This window comes from Rhincodon typus, chromosome 17, assembly GCF_021869965.1.
Source record: "Rhincodon typus isolate 14 chromosome 17, sRhiTyp1.1, whole genome shotgun sequence".
In the NCBI taxonomy this organism is placed as follows: domain Eukaryota; kingdom Metazoa; phylum Chordata; class Chondrichthyes; order Orectolobiformes; family Rhincodontidae; genus Rhincodon; species Rhincodon typus.
In genome coordinates, this window is record NC_063348.1 from 11,775,353 (window position 1) to 11,802,376 (window position 27,024).

The 27,024-nt window shown below is 37.4% G+C and overlaps 1 protein-coding gene and 1 long non-coding RNA gene across 3 annotated transcripts in view; one reads left to right on the top strand and one right to left on the bottom strand.

Moving 5' to 3' along the window:
- Positions 1-8,577, top strand: part of arhgap1 (Rho GTPase activating protein 1) — a 43,870-nt gene extending 35,293 nt beyond the window's left edge. For both annotated transcript variants that reach the window (XM_020532624.2, XM_020532631.2), the window contains exons 13-14: positions 1,474-1,577; positions 3,182-8,577. In XM_020532624.2, the coding sequence (XP_020388213.1) occupies positions 1,474-1,577; positions 3,182-3,355 (278 nt within the window). In that variant the 3' untranslated portion in view covers positions 3,356-8,577. The remainder of the gene's footprint in view (positions 1-1,473; positions 1,578-3,181) is intronic.
- LOC125485260 lies at positions 131-11,693 on the bottom strand. The gene is made up of 3 exons (XR_007263995.1): positions 11,265-11,693; positions 8,767-8,887; positions 131-1,293 (listed from the first exon to the last, which is right to left on the bottom strand). It is a non-coding gene; the product is annotated as an uncharacterized LOC125485260 (long non-coding RNA).
- Between the last annotated feature and the right edge of the window lie 15,331 nt (positions 11,694-27,024).

Genomic DNA, 27,024 nt, shown 5'->3' on the forward strand with positions numbered 1-27,024 from the left:
AGTGAAAATTGACTCAGGAAATTGTTTCTCAGTTAAAACTGCGACACTTACTCCATTCACTGATTAAGTATTGTACCTCGTAAATAAAACAGATGTTACTGAGCAGCAGAATGGCATTAACCACACCATGTTTCCAGGAAGCAATAATTTTATTCTGAATTATCAAACAATCAAAGACTACTATTTCATGTAGGGTACATAGATCAAATTACTCCATTTTTTTTCAAAATAGTTTGGATTCATTTTGTCTTGAATGTACTCGCTAGATTACCTTTTGTTTGGTGTCTGGGACGGATGCAGTTTGGCTGAATTTGCATACTTCACTGACTGTAACTCATTTATGTTGAAACAAAATGCAGCAGCAAGTTTGCACAAAACAGAATTCCACAAATGTGACCATGGCTAGATAATTTGTTTCAGTGTGTTGCTTACATAGTGATATTAAGTCTGCAGATGGGATGAAGATGCTTGCTGCTGACACTCAGTACCAGAAATGAAAGATGTGCTATTTGCCAATAGTAATGTTTCACCTTTAATTAACACAATGTTAACCAAAAATGTATTGATTTTTAAAACAGTTACAATAGGTTTCAAAAACATCCTTCCCTCTCCATTCAAGCTAAAGCTACAACATTTTGCCAATGCTTTCAAGGTTGCGAGTGTTTTAAACCTTTGTGTTTTTAAAAAAAAAAGTGGCTTCTATTACTGAACCCATCACAGAGAGAATCTTTACTTCCCTCAAACTGCAGTGATAGTGGAGCTAGTTTTGGGAATGTGTACTGTATGTCTATTATAGTGAAATAGAACAATACAACATATTGGAGCATGGGAAGGATGGAGTCCAGAATGAGATGCTGGCACAAGTACAGGCGTAGGTTTCCTTGGTGTGGAGTGATTGGATATGCCTCATCTCTTCCTGATGAATCTCTCAATCTCAGCTCCATAATTGGAAGAAAGGGACATTGCGAGGAGGTTGGAAACCAAATTCTCTCAAGGATGAAGTTTACAAATGTAAGGGAGCTGATTGTCTGTATTGCTGAAACTTAGAATGCATTGTGTGAAGATCTAAGGAGGTAGAAATTTGCAAAATGCATAATATTTTAAAATCCTTTTTCCTTGATGTTTTGGAATTGTCATCAAAAAACATCTCTAAATTCTGTGTGCTGCTGAGTGATTTTCCATGCTGCTAGAATGTCCACAGAACCTAGCAGATAACCAAGTTCTTAACCGTCACTAAAGTGAGCAGACACTTGGAAAGATGCTCTGATTTTGGTTCTTTGCTGAATTCATACACTGTAATAGAAAGCATTAAACACATGTCAGCTCTGAATAACACAAGCACTTTGGTGAATTAACATTATACTTTGCGTGATCTTTATTTAATCCAGTTTTGTCTTTCCTCTTGTACATCTGTGCTTTAGTTGCACAATGTTCATATTTTGTGTCTAATATTTTTTTTCCCTCACTGAATAGAAGTGCAGGAAAATAAACAGATAGAAACGATTGCTGAGATGATTAAATTTCTCCCCGAGGATAACTATACTGTGCTACGTTACTTGGTAGAGTTCCTGGGAGAGGTAAGTTTGGTTGTTTTGCCTTTGAATTTTAAAATAACTTGCCCCATGTAGCTTAAATCCCCAGAAAAATGATCATTTACATATTTTTAATTGAAGAATTAGAAGGGAGATGAGAAAAACCTTTTCCACGCAGAGGGTGGTGTCTGGAATTCATTGTCCAGTTTAGTGACCGAGTCAGAAATCCTCAACTCATTTAAAAAGAAATCTGGATCTGGACCCTAAGTGCTGTAACCTGCAGGGCTACAGACCCAGTCCTCAAAAGTGTGATTAGAATGGACGGCTAATTTTTTTTAAAACCGTGCTGACATGTTGAACCAAATGGCCTCTTTCTGTGCTATAACCATTGTGGTTCTACGGTAGTGCAGTGGATTTGTATTCAATCCAAAATGAGGGATGAAAGTTTCCAGGTTTTCATGCACTTAAATTCCTCCAGACTGCTAGGGTAGAGGTTGTGGTGAGTTTGGCATTACGGTTGATTACGGTGGAACATCTGCAGAGAACTTTCCTCTGCAATTGACCTAACTGCGAAACTTGGTAAGTGTGATTCATTTCCCTGACAAGGCACTGACATACTTCCTGTTGTGCAAAGATTCCTTTACGTGGACCTAAATCTCATTTACAGGTGAGTTGAGAGGTCTCCGCATGCGCAACTATTAGTCAGCGTTGTAACTGTACTATACTTGAATGTTGTCACCTCATACAAAGCATTTTCATAAGTTCTATGAGATGTCAATCTCCTCACTTCCTGTTCCCCCCCCCCATCCTCCAAACATTATTCCTAATGAATTCCCAACTGTCCATTCCTCAGAATATTGCTAACATAATTCCCACATCGCCACAATGGAGAGCTATCACTGAAGTAGTCAGGTGCTGTAGCAATACTCGTCATTCTTTGAAATCTTTAGTGATTTTGTTTGGGTCCATTACGTGAGCAACTTCTCCCGTATGAAAGCGATCCAATTCTGTAGATGATGTGAGCATGAAGCACTCTCACTGGGTATGGTGCAGGTTAGCTGCAGAATATAAGTGCCAATCAGTGCCCAGATCAGACACGTGAGCACAAAAACATAAGGTCACACTTTGGTGCAGTCTTGAAGGAATACTGCACTGCCAGAAATGCCATCTCTTAGATGAGGCATTAAACTGAGGCCCCATTTGCACTTTAGGATGGCTGATGAGCAAATAGGATCCCATTGGCACTCTGGTACTCTGACTCAGAGACATCAGATGAACTATGTGCTTTTATCAGATGTAAGTGTTTTGATTACAGAAAACAGGGTCCCCTAGCTAACTTTAACATCTACGTTGTTGATTATGGTGAAACAGCACAGCCTGACAGAATATGAATATTTGATACAGAAGGTGCTATATTTGTGATTCGTTGCTACATTGTGTTTGTGAGTCGGTAGAAATGATTTTTCACGGGGCAAAAAGATATCTTTTACTTGGCAATTGCAAGCCAACATCAGCAATGGTAAAGCAGCTACTTTTCCAGTAGTGGAAACAGGAAAGAATCTGAAGGAAAGGGTTTAATTACACATTTATTCTTTAATAAGGATTTAAAGTTTAACTTGACTATGTTATGTTTCCTGTCTGTTCCCCAGATTGCTGACTACAGTGACCTGAATAAAATGACTGCATCCAACTTGGCTCTGGTGTTTGGACCTGCTCTCTTATGGGCAAAGGATGCTGCAATTTCACTCAATGCCATCAACCCCATTAATAACTTCACTCAGTTACTCTTCGAAAATTATACTGAAATCTTTCCAGCCAAATAAGATAAAGCTTTACCATTTTAAACCACAGCTGGAGTCGAGTCAGATTGCCCTTCAGTTTTTAAATGTTCATGGCAATGCACGTTGTGTGGCAACACACAGAAGAAAGGCTATCAAATTAGTTGGTGCACCCTTTGAGTTAGGGGTATGATTAGCACCTCATAACACTGCTTGGTCTGTGTAGTGGCTCTGTATGGTTACACAAGTATCCAGGATGGGGCTTTAATCATTTTGAGTCTGGGGCTGGAATCCATGACTCTTAATTTGTAGACTTGATAATTATTATAATGGGAATGATATTGGAGAACATTTTTGGTTTAAATTCTGAAATTTCCTGCTCTATCCTTGTGCTGTTAGTGCACAGAGATCAATCATTCAATCAATTTAAATGTACAATTTTGGCAAATAATGCAAGATTTACAAAAATTACTGGGATGTTTCTACAATGAATACATTTTTGATTTCATTTTCAAACAAGTGATTTTTTGCAAAGGTGTTCTGTTTTGTGGTGTTGTGTACAACTTTTCAAAATTAAAATTTTTGTACCTTTTTTCATGGATTCTCTGCCGATCCAAATGAGCTGAAGGGGAGTGAGCGGGGCATATATTTCATTCATGTAACTAGTAATTACAAGTTGTGAATTCCTTCTGAAGAAATAGAATGTCAAGATAGTGTTTGGGTAATCAGATTTGAAAGTTTTACTGTTTAAGTTTCATTTTTAAAAAATGTAAAGAATTCATTGTTTAAAGAGGGAGCTTTTTTGCTGTTGTGTCAGTGACATTGTCATGCAATGGATGTTGAACTGATAACCACGTCAATGCTGTGGTTATCTTGGGATGCTTCAGGTCGTCATTCTCTTTGAAGTCAGCAAATTTTGTTGTCAGATCTGTGGGGATTCTGCATTATAAGAGTAGCCTAAGGAAGCACAGAATGCCCAACTGCCATTCTATTGTTAACTTCTCTCCTGACACTCTATGATCAAATATAGAGCGGTACATAATTCATTTTGTTCAAATGGATGCAATCTGGTGATAACCTGAGTTCTCAGCATTCAATGTTTAAAACTAGAAAACTGAAGGTAGTAAACAAATTATCAGCAGTAAGCATGCATCTTTATATATTTTTCACTTAGTGGATTTTGAAGTGTATCATTTAGTAAAGTATGTTTTTCCCTCCCCTTCTTTTCTTAAGTTCAAAGTCTGTTAGCCAACATTTGATCAGAATTTGGCATCTTCTATCTACCATGAAGACTGTGTAGTTTTTTTAAAATGTTTTGGGAAGCAAGGTGTACTGTTTAGATTTCAGGTTATGAGGCAAGATAAACTTTAGAAACATTTTAATGCTGGTACATAAGGAAAGGATTGAAATAGGCAAGTTTTAAACAACTTTGTTCCTTTTGTGTTATAGAGGGAAACCTGAACCGAACCTTTTGATTAATTTATTGTAAACTCCCTAGTATGAGGTTTGTGTCACTTATTAAATGCAGTCCTTCTGTCTGAGGTGGGGTTTGATGGATGTTGCTGAAATGTTTGTTTTATATGTCTTGGTTAACCAGTGCCATAAATAAGGAATCCATTGATCTCAGCAAAGGTACCCACATCCACTGAATTTGAGTGGACCTTTTTTGCATTGGGTATTAAACTGAGGTAGGCATCCCAGCTAAGATCGCTCAATCCTCATTGATATCCATGTGCTTTTTCTAGCAGTAAAATTGGATAGGGAGCAGGACTAAGAAGCCTGGCTGTTCTTGCTTTCTCCTAGGAGTACTGAAGTTAAACATAACATCACAGAAACAGGCCGTTGCCCCACCATGTCAATGAATGCTAAACTACACTTAATCCCATTTATCTATAGCCTCCTACACCTGGCCTTTTAAGTACTCATCCAACAGTGTCTCAAACATTGAGAGTATCTGGCTCTATCACCCTCTGGTGAAGTTTATTTTAGCTATAGTGAACCATGGACGTTGAGCATTAGGCATAGATAAATTTCATGTTTAAATCATTGCAGTGCATTGATGTTCTTGGATTAAGTTCCAATTAGTCTTAATCTTTCAACATTTCAGAATTGACAGGAGTGGAATATTCTGCTTTCTAAAATGTGTGATGTTTCCAGGGTCACTTTGACAGGAATCTACTGATTCTGTTGATTGTTATTCCACAGCAAAGCAACACTACTATCACTGAGTACCTGGGGCTGGGCCCTCAGATTTGTGTAATTTTGTCATCCTTATATTTCAAAACAGAGGCAAAAGGGGCCACACGTTCCTGTTCACTTCAGAAAGTCATTAACAATCACACATATGGCTCACACCATGCAGTTAATGAAGTCTGCTCCCTTTGTCCTGGAGTGGAGTGATCAGTATCCTCCCACGTTGAACTTAGCTGTGCAGGTTTTTTGTGAAGAAGCATCATGTCTGATGGTCTGTATCACCCCCTGGGCAAAGTTCATTAACAAGAAATCCAACCTTTAAATCAAAATGTACAAGCATCTGTGTATGAAAATGATTGGGTGCCAATATTGTGAAATCCACCATAATATTAAAGGGAAAAACTGTGGTGATAAGATATTCTGCCGGAGGTGCCTTTTATACAATGAACATACCAAACTCCTACTTAAAGGGATACTCTGACTGGGAGGGAGCAAGTTACAAAACAGTAACCCAAATTTCACATGATGCACAAAACTCTCAAAAGATCACAAATATATGGTTTTTAACAGCAGGTTTATGAAGTCTGTACATAATAATACATTTATTTAAAAACCCCAAAGTGTTAAGCAACAGACTATTGAATATATTATAGAGTCATACAGCACAGAAACAGACCCTTCAGTCCAATTTGTCCATGCCAACCAAGTTGCCAAACTCCCACTTGCCTGTGTTTGGCCCATATCCCTGCAAACCTTTCCTATTCACGTACTTATCCAAAATGTCTTTTAAATCTTGTAACTGTACTTGCATCCACCACTTCCTCCAGCAGTTCATTCCACAGACGAACTGCTCTGTTAAAAAAAAAATGTTCTTTTTAAAACTTTATCCAATCAGCTTATAAATATGCTCCTCGTGATTTTATAGACCTCTGTAATGTCACCACCCCAACCTCCTATGAAAGAAGCGTCAGCCTATTTTTAAAACAAACCCTCCATTCCTAGCAACAGCCTTGGTAAAATCTTTTCTGAACCCTCTCCAATGTAGTATCATATTTCCCATAGCAGAGTGACCAGAACTGCTCACCAACAAAAGATCTGAGCAATGAAGGCAAGTGTGCTAAACACTTTAACTATCCTGCCTACCTGTGATGCAAATTTCAAAGAATTATAAACCTGAACCCCCAGGTCTCTCTAGAATTTTGCTTTTTTCACTGCAAGATGGTTGCCTTATTTTCAGATTTATATGGAATGAGTAAACAAATTGCATACATCTTGTACCACTCCTTCTTTGATTTTTGAGCCTTTAAAAATCTATACCATGTTTGAGACATGAAGCAACAAGAAAGAATTAGTTAATGTAATACATAAACTAATAAACCAATGAATTTCAACTATTTTAGGATTCCTTTAAACATCACCTGCTAAAGCTTTGTTCTTTCAGCTATTTCTAAAATCCTGTTGTTTTTTTTTTTTAAATTTTTCACCTCAGTTTCTGTGGTGTAGAGACAAATTTTACTGATTGAAACATTTTTTTAAACTTGCGACACTAGACTAGAATTTTTTTAATCTGATTTTTAATGTGCCAACTATTAAACCACACTATTTCTCTGTACTGTCAAATGAGTTTCATTCTACCTCAGTATTATCCATCTTCTATTTGGGTGATTTTTTTCTATTCTAAAATTAATGTTTTTCCTGTTGAAAGAAAGCCTTTTTACCATAGGGTTCGATAAGCATTTCATTTTATTACCAACTAAACCAAGAATAAAAGTTAGAAAATGCAAGGACTGTAACCTTATCTTCAGGTTCATTTTTTCACTTGTGAGCTCTAAGATTTTGATATGTGGATCATATGTGTAAGCAATTGCTAAGAGAAACATTCCTTATCCTTCTGGACACATTCATAGACGTATCTACTTTAAAATTTGAAAGTGTGAGAAATGTATAGAATCACATGTAATATGTTTAATTGTATCGGAAGCTTTTTGGGACAAAGGGTGATGTATAAATTCTTCTGGGCTTTTTTCCTTCTTTCTGGATAAACCCCTGGTTTACTCTGAAAATCTTTATTCCAATGCCAACAGAGTTGCTTAACCTATTCATCATTTTCCTTCAACCCTGCTCTGATGTCCAGAATTGGCTGGTATACTATAGTTCTGAAACGAAGTCTATAAAAATGCGTATGTCAAGTAATCTGTGACTGCCTTCCAGTGTTGCTGACCAGCACTGTTTTCTCTAGGCTGCTTCCCCAGACAATCAATGTTAGAATAATTTTAGAAACCTGGCTGTTTTCCATTCTGGTTTTGTGATTTTATAACATAACTTTCCCATATATAGGGATAAACATAGCAGCAGCTTGTAAAAAATGAGAATTTCTAAGAGTGCATGTCTTTTTATGGTCAGTCAATAAGATGAAAGCAGTCTTAATTTTCTGATACAGGCCTGTAGTAATAGTGTTGTGGAAGGGAAAGGATGAAGAGAGAACTTTTTAAGTGCTTTTCCAAACAGTACCTATTCATCACCTGACCAGGTTAATTTTTGTTTTTGATCATTAGAGTTAAGAAATAACATTTCAAATCAGACTATTTATTACAGATGAATGGCTGATCACACAAGCAGCTGCAAGTAGAATAGAGAAGTGCTTTGGACCCTTTACAGGGTACATTGTGTTTAATTGTGCCTTTACAATAGCAGACTGGAAGATAAAATTCAAAATTAGGGTGTTAGGGTGTTAGGACAAGGGTTCAGAAAGTAAACAAACTTACAGTTGTACATGCCACAAAATACAATCCTATTATTTCATGTTGAGCTACACTTTGTTCACCCACATAAAGGGTTTACTGTATGTTTTCTTAATGTTGAAATTTATTGCCAGTCACTTGTTCACTACTTTATGCTTTAATATATGCATTAAGCAGATGATATTTATACATCTTGATCTGTGACATTGTGGAAGGTGACACTCCATCTCAATTTCTGGAGACCAGTCACATGTGTTATAATTTGGTTTGTTTTATAATGTAGTGATGATCAAAGTGACTTTAAAATAAAATACATACACGAATTGTGTCATACGTTGAATCTAGTGTTTGTTTCTAAGTTTAAAAAGAATAAAGTTAATTTACCCACACTGTATATGGTAAAAACAGCCATTTATGGCCATGTGTTTAGTGAACCAGGACCATGCTCATAACTGTGTGGATCTGGATTAAAAAAAAAGTAGATAAAATGTTTAATTGTGTTTCACATTAGGATTGACTTACCCAAACACAGAAGTGTGAATAATCTTTATATAAACTGTCTTTTGTTCAAGATTCAGCTATGAGATAGGCAAAGATACTGTAGAACACTTTTTGCCAGTCAATTTTAAAATTCTCAATGGTCCTGTTAGTAGAGAAAGATTAAAAAAACAAACTTAGGCATTAAACTGAGGATTAAATTATTTGGTTCAAGTAAACCGTGGAACACGACTTCTGGAGAAGGCATGCTTCACAATGTAAACAATCACATTTCTCAAATTGTTTCTAGCCTCTCATTGGATCAGATCAGACATAGGCAGGGAAGTCTCCTGCTGATTACCATCTACCATGTTCCTTCAACTGACAACTCAATAACACAACTTCTTAAAAAAAAAGTGTCATTCACAGGATGTGCATATCACAATGCCAGTACTTATTGCTCATCTCTAACTTCCCGAGGGAAGATGGTGAGCTGTTACAACCACTGCAGTCTTTCGGGTTGCAGGGACATTCTTCGTGCTGTTATGAAGGACGAATCAGGATACAGACCTAGTGACAATACCATAGCAGCAATGTAATTCCAAATGAGGTCATGACTTACAGAAAAACTTGCAGGAAATAATGTTCGCATGAATTTATGATCTTTGCCTTACAACTACTAGAGAAGGTGGTGAGAAGAAGCTTGGATAAGTTCATGCACTGCATACTGTATCTAGTACAGACTGTTTTGACTGTATGTCAATGATAGAAGGAATGAATGCCACTTTGGCCTGGAAATGTCAAATTCCTAGAGTTTGTTGGAGCTTCACTCATCCAAGCAAGTAGGAAGTATTCCATCACACTCCTGACTTGTGCCTTGTAAATGGTGAATTGGCTTTGGGGAGTCAGGTGATGAGATTTACTCCCTGCAGAATTCCAAACCTTTGCCTTGCTTTTGTAGCCACAGTATTTGAGTGGCTAGTTCAGTTTCTGGTCAATAGTTATACCTTTGATATTGATAATAAGAGTGATGGGCATGTCATTGACTAACACTTGGATAAAGCACCGAAAATAGCAAGAGCACAATGTACCACAGATGAGGAACTTTCCTGTACATCACTGTTGGCTGTGTCCTGAAGAATATATCTGCCAGACTGGACCTGCACCATGCTAAATGGGATAGAATTAGAACAGATCTAGAAGTTGAATAGTAGACATCCTTGAGTTCGCTGTGGCAGAATTCTACTCCACCACAACCTGTAACCTCTTGGTCCATTATATTCCTCATTCTATGACTAACATTGTACCAGGATTGTTTGCTTGTCTTTATGAATGTGGGAGACCATAATAGAAGCATCAAACACATCAAAAAAAATGAGATATCAACGTTGTGGAAATACAACACCAGATTATATGCTGAACAGTTGGGCCAGTTCAGCAATTTCACAACCAAAAGATCAGATCAAGTTCCTCGCACTGCTATAGTTAGTTGTTAAATTGTTCACAGTCGTTCACAACTAATGCAAAGAGGCGGCTAAATAATGGTCCAGCCTAGCATGAGTGTGCAAAAGACAAGACATTGCAACTATCAGCTGGAAGTGTCAGTGGATAATTATCTTGATCTCCTGCTGAGGTCAACTGCTATTATGTATGCCAATCTTTAGCCAATCCACTTGATTACTGGACAATTCAACATACTGATAAGAGGACTCAGGAATCAAGTGTCTGGTCAATTATTTTCATAAGTATGGAAGGAGAGCCAGTCTTATTATTGTGGAGTGCAAAACCAACTTACAGATACCTCCAGCTTTATACAAAATGTTACCACATACATAAATCAATCCAAAATTGATATTTTTCAATCGAGTTACACTCTGATAGTAAATGTGTTTCGAACATTTGGAGTAATCAGTTTCAATTTTCTCTTCAAATTGAGGCATCTATGAGTTTTTGAGAACTTTGACTGTCCAATAAAACATTCATAACAATATCGTTAAAACAGAAATCAAACATTTCTATTTGATCCAAGGCACTAATATATTTGCTTATTCATAACAAACTGGCTGTTTCCATAGAAACTGCTTGTGTGCATGTCATCAGTACAACTAGACTCCTCCCTAGTTGCCCACCAGGAATAGAGACCAAAAGGATGTGGCTTAGAATTCCTACAGTGTGGAAACAGGCCCTTTGGCCCAACAAGTCGATACCAACCCTCAGAGCATCCCACTCATACATCTATGCTACACATCCCTGATCCCTATGGGCAATTTAGCATGGCCAATCCACCTTGCCTGCACATCTTTGGACCGTGGGAGGAAACTGGAGCACCTGGAGGAGAACGTGCAAACTCCACACAGACAGACAGTCATCCGAGGGTAGAATCGAACCCAGGCCCCTGGCGCTATGAGGCAGCAGTGCTAACCACTGAGCCACCGTGCTGTGTCTTACTTAAACATTAGCTCCTCATCAGCATGGCTTTAACTGGCCTGGTTTAAAACTATGCTTTAAAATACTTGTTCCAATAGCAACCCAAGAGGACTCACTTGTCTGCATGACTTTTTGGCTCTCTCCTCCCACTCTGCCAATCTGATTTGCCTCCTCTCCTCACACCTTCTGTCTGGAGTTCTCCTTCAGATTTTGACTCCATCTTCAAATTCTTTGGATCTTGTTCACATTGGTCCAGTATGACTCTTTGCCCTAACTACATGTGGTAAATTAAAATACACAACCAAATACATCACAAATTGGTAAGGAGGATCAGGTCTACAATCGTTAATTTTCATGGGCATGGAAGGAAAGTCAGTCTTATGACTGTGGAGTGTAAAACGCTCTCTACTTGGATTATAGATACCTCTAGCTTTATACAAAATATTACACTGCACAGACTTCTTTGTCTGGAGACAAAACAGAATGATGACAAGGGAGGGGAGGGGAATGCATGTCTGGTGGTGACATCCCACTAGAGGTGGCAGAAATGGTGGCTAATTATCCTTTGGACGTGGATGCTGATGGGATGGTAGGTGAGGAGCAAGGGGATACAATGAGTGTTGTGGGAGGGAAGAGAAGAGTTGAAGGCACAAGTGCAGCAAATGGGGCAAATACTATAAAAGGGCCATGTCAATTGCAGTAACAGGGCATCCTTGGTTGAGGAAAATGGTGGACATTTTGAGAAATCCCCTTCAGATAGTGACATTAACTGAACAGCTGAAATGAAAACCGAGAAACCAGGAGAATGTAACGTTTTCCCACAATTTATATATCCATTGCCTGCGATTCAAATAAGGCCATTGATACCTTACTGAGAGTGAAGGAGCTGCATTTAAAGCCAGCCTTTGTGCATCTGTGGTCCCCATTTGCTTTTACAATACTACTGAAAATTTAACGTAAAACTAATGGAAACTGATTCAACCTCTCCAACTTGTATCAATAGCTGTTGTTGTATTCCAACCTAGTCATAACCATGTTTCAGTGCAAGGTGTTAGTAATTTCAACGTTCAGTTTTATTTCTAGCTCCTCTGACAATAAAACAATTCTTGACAACGTGCAGCTCGACCTGGATAAACACTGAATGCTAGACAATGACCACATCCAACAAGACAGAATCTAAACTTTTCAAATGATGTTCGATGGCACTAAAGTCACTCATTTTCCCCAACATCGACACCCTGGATGTTACCACTGGTTAGACACTTAACCAAACCAATCACAGAAATGCTGTGGTTATAGGAGGTCAAAGGCTGGGAATTCTGTGACATGTAATGCATCTCCTGACTCCCAAAGCTTGTCAGCACAAGATAACAAGGCACAAGTCAAGAGTCTGTCCTCATTGTCCCTTGGTCAAAATTCTGGAACTCCCTAAAAGCAGTATGGGTACACCCATACCACGAGCTTCAGTCGCTCAAGGTGACAGCTCATGCCCAGTTTCTTGAGGGCAATAATGCTGGCCTAACCAGCAGCACCTATATTCATAAACAAAACATAATGAAAATACTTTCTGAAAGAGGATAGCTCTCTATGCCAAATTATAACATATTAGAGAAAATTTAGCAGGGAATGGTGCTGAAACTTAAGAGTTCTGAAATGTGAGCAATGACTTGCAGAATCAAATTTATTATCATTAGAGAAAACAGTGAGGTAGTGATAGGAAACAGTCACGACTGAGAGGTACAGCTTTTAGTTAGTTAAACTTGTTCTGTAGTTAAATCTGAGAAAGGAAGATTTGTTTCTGCTCCACCTTCACCGCTACCCTCCCACCCTGGCTCCATTTGTGGATATCACCAAAAGCACTTCAATTAAATTATTTTTTGAAAAAGGCTTATTATTGTTGTAATAGGATAAAATATATAGGGATAAAAGGTGCAAGATTGCCAAAGGGCATCACTTAGAATGCATTAGCTGGTGTCTATAATAGAGTGAATGCGTTGTAAAGGGTCATTGAAATATTAATTGATGGACTTTACTGGTTGATACTTTGTGGGGACATTCTCTGCCATTGTAAGATGGGTCTTGAAAATTTGCAATGTTGGTCTATCTTCTCTAAGAATAGCTTTATTGATATGCCTGTCTACATTGTTTAAAAAGTTACCATTGAACCAGTTAAGATTTATATGCTGCAGTGACACTTCAAAATAAGATTCAAAATACTTAGTGGGAGTTGCATGTGAAGTAAGAACGAGCAAAATAATATGTTAATACAGAGAAGTGAGCAACAGGCTTTGTTTAAAAGTTAGGTACTTACATAATAACGTACAGCAGCTCTCCTTAGTTGTAGGCGTTCATCCTCTGAATAAAATGAACACTAGTATCTTGAACAATGATTGCACTCCAGTAATTTGCTGTATAGCAAATGCTTACTGCTTACTAATTCAGAATCTACTTCAGAACTGCAGGCTGAATGACGGCAAAATACAAAAGCTTTCCCGCCCCCACTAAAAGCACATATTCTCCCCTCTCTGTTGAAACAGCCTTCTTATCTTGGACACAGCACAGAGATTGGGATCTTGTGGCAAGTGTCCCTACTTCTTGACCAGAGGTCCTGTTCAGTAAGTCCCTGCTGTGCTGGAGATGTGTCCCAACATGTCCAAACAAGTTCATTCAAAATACTTGGACATCTGGTATCTTGGAGAAATAGCAATCATTCATGTAAGCAGAGAACCATCAGGCTAGTTTGCTCCTTTTCACTCTGTAGAAGCTGAAGATTTTATCGTATCTCTACAACGTGTGAAAATACTGAATCATATCTTTATAGAACATGTATGGACATGTACAACTGTAATTTGCATCATTTAAATGAAATAAACTAAAAACGCACATATTCTCTAATCTCAACGAACACAGTTTTTGTGGCTTGCAAACTACCACTCCTCAACTTGAGTAGTCTCTCAGCAACATGGAGATAAATTAGCTACTGATTTTCTTAAAGGGGAATGGAAAATAGTGCATAAAAATATCATAGCTCTGGAGTTGATTAAGAAACAATGTATATATTTTGTTTACAAATGTCTCAAGTTAAAGTGGTTTAAAGGATTATTTAATTACATCTTTTTTCCTGTTACTTGCTTGATTAAATCACAAACAAATGCATCCCAATTATAGTAATGATCAAAATCTGACAGATTTAACATTCTGAAGTTACTCAAATCCCAGTTTCTAATTTTTCAAGAGTAAAATACTAGGCTCACAGAGTCAATGTTAGAAACAGTGCAGATGCTACAATCTGATTTGAAAGATCTTCATTCTGCTTTATAATTATACTGTATGAATTATGCGAGTGCCAAAGACTTACCAGCCACATGACACATACATTTCAAGAGGGGAAAATCATTCCATGAAAATTAAGGAAATGTCAGTGCAGCAATTGTAGTTGGCCACAAAACAGTAATTCAATTTCTTAACTCCAGTGACTGAAAATCTCCTTGGAAAATTAAATGCATTGATATTCTCTAAACTCAGGAAACACAAGTTAAGGGACAAGGAGGAAATCTGTCCTTTTTGTCAGCTTTGGCTCAATTTCTTAAAAAGTTTGATGCTCGAAGGCAACCAATTACCTCACCTGCATTTATTGACAAGTTAAAACATTTCTAATTACTCTCAGATTCCAACTGCTATTACCTAGAAGCAACAGTGCCTTTCTAGATCCAAGTTAGATTTTAAAATAGATAAATTTTGGGAGCACATAGAACTTCCAAGGGAAAGATATAGAAAAGGAAGGGTAAGACAGCAATGCAGATTGAAATTCTTGAAGATTCTGATTGGGTCTATTTACCATTCACTACATAATTTACCTAGCAAACAATAAAAGCCAGAATTCAGCTATGAGGATACTACACTACCTGCTCTTTAGGCATTTCTGGTAATAAGTGACAAAATTGGACATAATAATTGGGACTATATGAACAGGGAAAGCAACAATGTTGATGTGCACAACAGATGTTCCAAAACAATTGAAAATGTTATACAGAGGAGTGCAAACGGTGCTGGGTTGTAATTTCCAGTAAAATTTATTTTGGCCACCATTTCCTCAGAAAAAAAACAAAGAAAATAAAATGAAAACAAAATGTGTCATCCTAAAAATATTTCTGCTGGTTCAGGCTTACATCATACAAAAAAACATGATCAAAACAGTCCAAAAAGCATGTGTACAATCTTTACTTAGCAAAGAATAAAATAAATACAAATTGATCCAAAAGGCTTCAGATGCATCTCAATTTTTGTCCTTTGTTTTTAGTACAGCTATTATCTAGATACACCACCAATTAAAAACCACAATGGCTTTGAAACAGAAGGAAAGACTGAGTAATTAAGAGGCATAAACTGCTAGTAAACAGTCGGTGAAAGTATAGAAACAAAAATTATTTAGCACAGGATCTTAAACAATATTAGAAAACAATTACATTTAAAAAAGTTTGTTGGATTTGCCTTTTCCTATCAAACCAACTTGAAAAAAATCTATACAATTTTCAAAAAACTGAACACCACTATCTTACAATAAGATAAACACTGATAGTAAGCCAGTGTTATGATACATTTTACATAATGTGCAGCACATTCAAACAGTTCTAGTGTTTGTTTTGCCCTCCTGAATGGACAGATAAGTAATATGGTGCTTCTTCCTCCTTAATTATCTGCATTAAATGTGGAAGCATGAGCCAAATGATCTCTAAGTATTTTTGCTAGTTTTGCTTTCCTGGTTCATTTGTTTGCTTCCCACCCCATTCCCCACTTTTTATATTAAGACAATAATAGAAGAGTAAAGGTATTTTAGCATATGAGGTAAAAGTGTCCATTTTAAAAATAACAAACGTAAACAGTTATAGTTACTTTGTTAGGCTCTGCTCTTCATAAGCCAACAGCACCAACATTTTCCAGCCTACTGCTACAAGGATATCTGGCTTTGAAAAACAGTGATTCCTGCTGCCATTTATGAACCATCATTAGGGCAAATATAATGTTCTTTTTTGCCAGGGAGGAAGGAAAAATTACAGACATTCACAATCAAGATGCAGACAGGTTTTTTAAAAAAGCATGATTCATGTCACCCCAAGTGCGTAGGTTTTTTGTTTGGGTCATTCACTGCTGGCTAGGGTAGATTCTCAAGAAAAACTAAGGCTGATAGGTCATTTAAAAGCAGGATGTTTAACAACACATTACCTCAGGTCACATGCAGTCAACCACCAATGGTTTTTTTGGCTGTAAAACATTACTGTTTTAGGACACAGTAGTTATGCCTCTCTCTATTCCTTCCACTACCGTTCAGGAATCAAGTACACTGTTCATTATGGTAGCTGGAGCTTAAAAACAGAAGCTACTCTTAGACAGGGCAGTAGTGGATGCACTACACTCCATCCTTGTATAGATGGAGTTAGTGAAAAATGATAATCACTGATTCCATTGGTCGTGCAATGACAACTTTCTGGAAAATGTATTTTGTGCATTGGTATGTGTACAAGTGTCTGTGCATTCACATGTATGTGTATTTTGTAAATGCATGTGCACATTGGGCCACATGCACTGTCACATCTATCTGCACTCGTTCTCATTTGTATGTGCTCTATCATGCACCATCTGTCAACGTATACGTGCATATGCATTTTCTCTACACATGACTCAGGTGTATGTGTTCTCTCATTTATGTATTTATGCACCCCTTTTCTTGTATATGTATGTTTGTGTTGTGGTGTAAATTTGATTTTTGTGCTTATGAATGTTCAAGTTCACACATGAGAAGATAGATCAGGCCCTTCCAAGTATGAATTACTTGATGTTGATTGCTCAAGTTCAGGAATTTCCCTCTTGGAAGACAAAGCATCCATATCGCTCTTAAGCCCCAAGTAATGTTGCACTCAGGCAGCAAACAAAATTGGAAAGTTAAAGAAACACTGCAGACTTTGGTGAGATAAAGGAAGATTACTTAACTAATGTCACATATTGACCCATTTGTTTTTCAGGCTTGAATCTTTCTCATAAAATCCTGAGAATTATTTCGTCACATCTACTTTATTCTTTCCAAACATATGAAATGGAAAATTGATGGTGTCAATGGTGACCACAAGTGACCTGATAAAGTACATGTTAAGAAAATTGGTTCCAGATTTAATTTAGTGGTTAATGAAGCTTTCAAGAGACCTTATACCATCTAACACTGATTCTGAAAACAGCAAGGGTAATTTTGAAAGCATATTCTTCCTTTCAAATTACTTGAAAGACTTCTTTGATCTGCCTCGGAGTAAAGGCTAAACCTTTCACAGGGTTGTCTCAGGCAGCAGGAATCAGCAACATAGTGTCATCAGATCCACCTATTTAACTCATTCCTCCTACTAGTCACAAAGAACAGGGAAAAAAATACCAGTGATGGCAAAATAAATTGGGGGAAAATGTACAGTACGTGCAAATTGTAAAGTACCATAGTAATATCTTTTGGAAAAATCTGCTCTTCTCTCACTCTCCTTACAGTAAACAGATATAATACTGATGCTGGTTTCATCTCAATCCCAGTTTACAGAAGCTCATTGAGTGTTGCCAATTTCTTGTTTAAAAAGATAAGTCCAGCAGTAAATGCAGAACAGAAAATGTGACAAGATATTTGGGGCACTGTGCCAAAATCAGCAGTCACATCCTTTAGTATACTGTTGCTAGTGTCACAGATAATTCATAATGTCCATTACTACTTCCTACCCTGTCAAGCTGAAACACAAAAAAAATCAACATTTTCTTTATTTGGGGTTAATTTGGTACCTTTTCCTGTACTAAACATTAGCTACTGCAGAGTGAGGAGCTCCAATGTTATCTGCACGATTCTGGACTTTTAAAATAGCAACAGAAAATGCTGGAAATACTCAGTCTGGCAGTATCTAAGGAGAGAGAAACAGTCAATGTTTCTGGATTGTGACCACTTATCAGAACTGAGTTTTGTTGAAGGAGGTCACTGACCTGAAACATTAACTCTTGCTTTCTTTTTTCCTGCTGATGCTGAGTATTTCCAGCATTTTCTGTTTTTATTTTAGATTTCCAGCATTCACAGTAGTTTGTTTTTCTAACAATAAAATATTATACAACTCAAAGGTTATGATCATTTGAAAATTCTATTATCATTTTTGTCTGTAAGAATATTAGTAACAGTTGCCACCAGTTACTTTGAACATTGTATCTGGGGTTCTTTTTATGGTCAGAGAACACATTTTTTGATGATAGACTACTTATTTAAATCCTCTTCCAAGGGGTTTCAACAAATAAGGAGTGGATAGGTTGTCATTCATTTCCAGCTGAATAGCAAGTTAGCAAGATAACCTCTTCACAGTAGATACAATCCATAGCTGTTATCTAACTAACTTTGCTCTACAAAGGCAGACAAAAAGGCAGACAAGCACCCACTGTCTCCTCTCAACCAAGATGCCATATTCTACTACCACAATGTGGTCTGTGGCTTATCAGTACTAATGAGAGAAAGGGAAAAGATTGTTACACATTATGGAGAAACTGAACCAAACATATTTACCAGTATTTCTAAAGCTAGGAGGCATCAAAACTAATACAGAATTGCTCATTTCTGAATTCAGAAGGAACACCAATTAACTTTGGAAGTCATTAAATACTAAGAGTAATGTAAATGATTGAAGCAATGCCATAGAAGCAATGATTAAATATAACAGGAGAAGACTTATAAATAATTTTAAGAACAAAGCTCATTGTAGGAACTTTAACTGTTATAATATTAGTATAAATTATAACTCCATTCCTGTTTTTAATAGTTTTCTAAATATTGGGGATTCATACCAGTGCAACTTGTAGTAGCTTGCATTTTTGTTTTAATAAAAGAAATAATTGCAAAAGGCAAACATGCACACAATGGAGACCAATCAATATGTGCCCATGAGCTTTGTAATTTTTTTTTTAAGGCTATACTTGCAGTACATGTTAAGTCCTGATCTCGAGAGAATTCTTGATTCAAGCACATGCCAAATGTAGAGTCAAACTGTCACAAGGTCATTTGGAGCCAGGGCAATAAAACCGATTCCAGATTTTCATTCCATCAGCATTTGCCAGAAATTCAGACATTCCTTCAATGTGCAATTCATTTTTTTGCTATAAAATTATCTACAATGCCAGTTCTGGTGATTGATATATTTAGGCATGAGAAAAACATTAGACACATCCTTCTTGATTCTTCGATTATTAGCTTTATGTAACTCATCAAGTAATCTTGAGAATATCAATTAAAACTCCAAGCCACAGTGACAAAGCAATCCAAATATTGAGTAACAGTAATTCACACTTTGTAGATGGTCTCTCTGACAACTTAAAAAATGAGCAGCCCTGTGGTACTGCTAAACAATAAAGTAGCGAGAAGTGACATTACATAAGTAATGACAGTGTTGAGGAAGGAGAAAGTGAAGGCAAACTCTTTCCCTCTTTGTTAATAGGGGAATTTTAAGGTATTCTTTAGACAAAGAGCACCGTCTCAAAGCACAACAGCTGCATCTTTCCCCTTCAAGACAGGAAATGCTGCAGAGAGCAAGATGGCTCAAAAGATGCTTGGGAGCAAGAGGTGAGGAAGAGGTTAGCAAGAAGTTAGCAAGAGCATTGCAGGTCATTCTGACTGTGACAAAATACAAGATTTAAATTACACAAAATTTTTAAATTATTTAAAAGTTCTGATGTACTAATCAGGGATACTCCAGTACAAATACTTCAAAAGTACCACACACTCAATTAGATCATCTTACATGAAACCACTGATTTCCTTATGGTTTTCTAGGGGACAAGAGTCAAGCATACTCTCGGCCTCCTGCAGTGCCACAACGATGCCACCCGAAGGTTGCAGGAACAGCAACTCATATTCCGCTTGGGAACCCTGCAGCCCAATGGTATCAATGTGGATTTCACAAGTTTCAAAATCTCCCCTCCCCCCACCGCATCCCAAAACCAGTCCAACTCGTCCCTGCCTCCCTAACCTGTTCTTCCTCCCACCTATCCCCTCCTCCCACCCCAAGCCGCACCTCCATCTCCTACCGACCAACCTCATCCCGCCCCCTTGACCTGTCCGTCCTCCCTGGACTGACCTATCCCCTTCCCAACTCCCTACCTACACTCACCTTTCCTGGCCCCATCCCCGCCTCTTCGACCTGTTTGTTTCCTCTCCACCTATCCTCTCCTCTATCCCTCTTCTATCCGCCTCCCACTCTCTCCCTATTTATTTCAAAACCCCCTTCCCCTCCCCCTTTTCTGATGAAGGGTCTAGGCCCGAAACGTCAGCCTCTCTGCTCCTATGATGCTGCTTGGCCTGCTGTGTTCATCCAGCCCTGCACCTCGTTGTCTCGGATTCTCCAGCATCTGCAGTTCCTACTATCTCTCATCAGCTTGATCAGGGACTTCCCAAACTGTGGATCAGGATGTCCAGTGGAACCAAAGTCAAATGTATGGGGTTGCAAACTCTGAAGAAGCAATGGGTGCCATGGAGTTTTGACAAGGACTAACAACTATTAAATCTAACAATCCAAACCGAAAGGCCTTAATTCTATCATGAAAAATTTAAAGTTAGGTTTTATTTTGCTTAAAAACCCGGTGCACTAAGCAGCTTCTCTCTCCCCTCCACTCATCCTCTCTTCCTCTCAACTCCTCCCACACGTTTCTCCTTCATATTATCTTTCATTAAACATGACGGAGCCCGTATGCCGAGACTAAAACTGCATAACATTTCCATCAGAGGACTGCTAGTGATATTAAAAATAAAAATCAATGCATTCAGGTACGAATGGGTCGCACCAAATATCCTAAATTGATGTTGCAATCTTCATTCTTAAGTACAATTTCAATACTTAAGTTATGACATGAAAAACATACAATTTACAAAATAATAATGGTTAGGTGTTAAAAAGAACTTAGTTTACAGCCTTTCAAAATTAACTATCAAGTATTATTCTACCCTTATGCTTTATAAGCCTTTTAAAAATACCGAGATGCCATTCATTGTGAATAGTTCATTTGTAGCATTAACCAATGTAAATATTTCTCAGATAATTCAATTTAAAAAATTAATAACTGGATGTAAATATGCCCACAGACTTTTTGGGCATTCTAAATATAATATGAAAAGCAGCAATGAATTTGCATGGTGGTAGTCAGGACAACCTCTCTTTCATGATGACTGAAGAGGTTTATTTGCATATCACAACTAATTTCACAGTATGAGTGGAATCAAATTTTGCTTTGCTAAATGCGGAGGACAGCAGGAGAACAACGTGGTAGATATGCAGCATATAGTTTGTTGTTTTGACTAGTGCAGCTTTAATTCTGTTTCATGCTAGCTCCAGAGAATTTAAACACTCCATGAAGCAGCTTGCCTTGCTAAACTACAAAATTAGAAAATATGAACACATCCTTTTTTTTTTTTATATAGGGACACAGGGGAGGGAGACCATAAAGAGGAGAAAAAATAAATTTGGGCTGATGCAGCAAAAACTTTCCTTTACAAGACTGTTTTACCTGGAGCTGAATATTTTTATTAATTTGCTGGTTCCAATTGATATTGTTTGATATACACTAAAAATTAATCACAACTGACACAAAGCAATATACATATTTTCTCCTCTCTCCCCTTGAAGTTCAACAATTCTTAATCAGGACGATGAGACAGTTCAATTTGTGGTCTTAGGCTATGACTGGTGACTAAAATAGTACTAGATTTTAAAATCCTTAGCAGTGAAAGACAAGTCCTAACCCCATCCCACTCACCTTCTCACAGATGATTTGGCCAAAAGCTAAGTCTCTAGTTTTGGGATTTCTCTAGAACCTAAGTTCAGTGGAGTTTAGAACTCAAGTTGTTGTCTGCTAAATGTGCACTAGTGGTGTTTGCTGAGTAAACCTTCTTCAATGGGCATACCATTCCTTTATACATTCCACCGCTGACATCACTCACCAATTCCCAGTGCAATTAAAATCAATAATTAGGTTTTACTGATGTTACACATATACTTCTTACAGCAAGACTTAATTAACAAACTTCAAATTAAGTCTGGAACAATAGAAATAATTTTTGCAAGTTCAATATCAATATTGTATTTAAGTCAATTGCCATTAAAATGGACAGATATTAATTTAGTTCACTTTATGGACATTACCAAAGAAATTAATCTCTTGCAACTAAAATATTCAAGCTAAAAGCAATAAATATTCAACCTTCAAAAGGAATGCTACGAGCACGTGGAAGAATGAGCAAATATTCCCTGCAGCAGCACTCAAATGACTCAAATTCAGGAAACTGGCCAAAGCTCAGTCAGCACCATGACTGCAGATTTAATACAATGTTTATTCTGTTAAACTGTAAGATTGAATGACAGACAGGCAGATGTCTCAGGCACTGCATCAAAAGAAACTGGAAAGATATGTTGACACCAAGCCATGGAAAACAAAGAGCACTTTTATTTTCCATAGCTCACTTTAGTTTGTAAGCCTACTGTCCTATTACTTTCAGTTACTTTAATTTGCAGACTGATCCTCTGCAATTAGTTACCTTCCAAGAGAGATATTCTGCCTCTTCCACTAGGTAGATTATCACCAGTGCCATGCTTTATACATGATTTCACCGTATTCCAGGGCTTTTCCAATGTATTTTAGTTCTAGACGAGAATTCCTTAATTTACTAACTATGTTTACAATCAATGTATCATCACCCTGTATTGTATTTCCATACTCTTACATTTTTCTAATTTGAACCTAATGGCCTAACAACCCTTGGAATAACCAATACAACCTGGTCTCTTGAACAATAGTGTAGGGTTTATGGAGGGAACCAAAGAAGCCATCAAAAATTATTTATCAGTTATAAAAGTCGAGTGAGTGAATTATAACAGAATATAAAATAGGTACTAATTTTATCCCTCAAGATGAATGTTGCTTTATTTTAACCAGCCACATTTTAAATATGGAAGGAAAAGAAAATAAGTAGAGTGGTCATGACTTAAAGCCAACAAGGGAGGCAGATGCAGCAACAACTCTCAAGAGCAAAGTAAATGGGCACTTGAGGAATCAGTTTGCTGGGGAATAAGGATAGGACTGACTGGATAGGTCTTGCAAAGAGGGCGCCATGTGCCAAAAGGCTACCATCAGTGCTGTAAAGACCATCATTCACTGTATCTTAAATGCTAATGCTACAAGTTGTACCATGTTGCAAAATATTGCTCAATGTATATGAAGCTGAATTTAACCACTATTTTTTTTGTTCTTGCTCACCTTAAACATTCTTATTGGGAATGATAAGTGATAATTGGAAGCTATCCAGTACCTCACCCGAGTGACCATTTTCAATTTCAACCAAAACAGCAGTTCTTTGATCATGGATTGATCACAATAACCCCTGCTCCTATCCACACTACACGCCGTCATCATCCAACATGGGTCTGAATTGTGATCAATGTGAGTACTCTGTTTGAACTCCTGTTCTGCATCTAGTATCTGCATGACTTCTCAAAACCAAGTAAGCAAATCTTTCATAGTTGAATATTCACAAGTAAAACAGTCTTTACAATTTTTTTTTGCAATAGCCATTCTGTTACACTTACTACATACTGTCCTTCATTCTGGAAAATATAATAAAACCACTCGAGGATTCTGAGACTTGTACAAAAGGTGAATCGTATTGCTGTGCATGCATATTCTTTAAAGAAATAAAGAACAACAAGGCTGTGTTCAAATACAGTATGATCAGTCAACAAACAAATAACCTGCTTAAACTATTTCAGGCTTCAACGAGTCATCAGATTTCAACAGTATTTGAGTGTGTGTGTTTGTTTATAAGATAGTATGTTGGAGTGAGATGATGTTTATTAGTATATCATATTGCTTTAGTAGTGGGGACAGAGGAATGAAGAGATAAGGCAACAGTCCATGTTGAGCAACTTTGCTCACTCAAAAAGGCAAACAATCGCAACAGGTTTTGGCTGCTAATTCATGTTAATGTAGTGTTATCATTTTTATATTTCACTCATTTAATCCTGATTCGTTGTTAGACCTTGTGTCTCTCTCGGTTTAAGCTTGTAATTTACCAACACTGGTCACTAGCAAGTCTTCCATTAATTATCCAGCTAAAACTGTAAAGTTAACTTGGAATTCAAGGAAAAGAAATCTAGATTTCAATAATGAGCTGAGTAAAAGGCTGGTAAATTATAATCATTGATCTACAATACTTCAAACTTAGATGATTTGAGCATTAACTTCCTGAATATACTTGAGTCATTTCCAATCTTGCACTACGGAGTGCACCACATTGGAGCCAAGGTGAGGGCAGAAACTGGTGTTCTCCAAGGTTTGTAAGAATGGTTAACATCTGGTTTTGGGTGAAAAGGAGTGTGGGGCTTGGAATTGAACGTTGGCAATGCCAGGCATGGTATCAATTCTGAATCATAACATTAGTTTAGAACCTATTTGTTATCAATGCTGCAGTTTCAAAATAGAAAAAAAGGTATGAATTCTGTACAAATTCTAGTAGATCATTAACAAATTTGTTCTTCCAATACTCTAGAGAGCGCAACCTGGAAAGAAATCCATTTGCCAGGTTAGTCTCTATATTTATTGCAGTAAATGGCTTTGCTCAGCTTTCTACCTGTATAAATGCACCCGATTATTAAAAACTAAAATACCAGTACAGAATCCATGGGGTAAACATGCACTCACTGAAGTAGCACAACACTGAAAAGAACAATGCACGTATCACTGCAAACCCTGCACCTACCCAATTCATGCGCAAGATACGGACTCAAGTAGACATCTCAGACATATTAAATACCTGTAACTTTTGTTACAAGTAAGCATCTTTCATGTATGGGCCAGAAAGTGAATGGCAACAAGCTCTGACCACAGGAAAGGAAAAGACTACTCTCAGAATCAGAAACTCTATGCATTTTATTCAGCCTGCCCTGAAGAATGATGTGGAACTCTTAAATGTCATTGGGCAATCTTTCACATAATTGTTAGATATCAGACACTATATATTTTAACAGATTAGTGGATTGCCTTTGAGGTTGGACGTGATTGGTTGATTTTTAAAATATTATAATGAAGACAGAAATTTACCAAAACAAAATACATCCCAACCAGGAGGATTTCTAAGGAAATATTAATCCAACTCCAGGCATGTCAATTTTCAATAGATTTGTTCCTCTGATTCCCTAGCCGTTGTTCAAGTGTATGATTCTTATATTTTCCTAGCTAATGAAAGCCATCAGCAGATTGCTTGATTATAGGTTTAGCAAATAAAAATTACATGGCAAAAACTGGACCTTCAAGTGCTTTCTTATCTATCTAAACTCAGGACACTCAAATCTAAAACACTGGTCCCTCAACTGTTCCAGTCATGATGGACTAAATTCAGTACATACAACTTGGAATTTATTTCGCACCTTTAATATAGTAACATGTTTCAGGCTGCTTGATAAAGCAGACATCAGAGTATTATTTGTACAGCATCTCGCAGAAATGATCAACCAGGAAGCAATTAGACTGAACTGCACCGTGCAACATACTGACCACAATAAAAGATGGGAAAGTGAAGCCCACGTGGGCTTTCAGTGGATCATAGCCTGATCAGCAGAGATGGCTGAGTAAGAGATAATAGTTGATCCTTCAAATCAAAAACTTGTCAAAAGATGAGAATGGGAATCAGTAGTGTTACAGCAAATAGTGATAACTATGTTGAATAGTCAAGATTCACTAAAAGAAATCTGAAAAATTCTACTTGAATAAAAATTCTAGGGAATGGGGTCAACTCCACAAATGATAAACTTGTATGAAATTGTGACTGGTCAAATCTCTCAATGGCACAAGTCTTCTCTCGAACACATGATCACATCAATGCTATACAAAGAGGTTGGTGGAATAAGTCTGATGTCATATTACTGTACATCAGTGTTATCCAACATATGCAGCAGCAGTTTGTACCATATACAAGATTCACTGCAACTCATCAAGCCTTTTTTGACTGCAACTTCAAAACCCATGATCTTTATCACCTACAAAAGTAAGGGCAGCAGAGGCAAGGGTACAGGTGCAAGTTAAAGTCACCATTCTGACCTGTAAGTATATCACTGCTGCTGAGTCAAAAACCCTCCCTAACAGCATTGTGGGTATTACCTCCATCACAGGGACTGCAAAGGTTTGAGAAGGTAGCTCACAAGGGTAGATGAATGACAAATGCTGCCCTTGCCAGTGGCATCCACATCCATTAAAAGATTTAGTCACTAGCCATATATAGCTCAAATAGTGCATTATGTTTGTAGGTATTTCTTGGTCATACAGTGTTATTAAAAACAGAGTGGATGTGTCTTCTAATTGTTATTGGTGATTTATTTCCTTGTTTTTGAATGGGGATAAATGCTTTTACATTCACGTACATGGTGAAATGAGTGTATGAAAAGTGTTTACTAATTTAACATCTAGCTAAAAGTGTTATATTGCCACATCTGTAGCTAATCAGCGTTTTCTGTTAGATAACAGCATTCTACATCTAGTGCGCTTTGAAATCTAGGACCACAAGATGAGTACTTGATTACAGGATCATGTCATGCATGGCAGTGGGGCTCTCAACAGTTGAATGTTTGTACAAGTGCTGAATTATACATTATATTAATCAAGGAAACATCTGAGGAAAATGCCTGATGATTGGAATATATTGGATATACATCCCAAGTGAGATATTACCTGAACAGATCAACTGATTACGAGCAGCACTGTCAGAAAAAAACATACACCAGATCAGAGCACCAGAGTTCTGTTACAACCGAGACTAGTAACAGGACAAGCAGCAGGTGTACT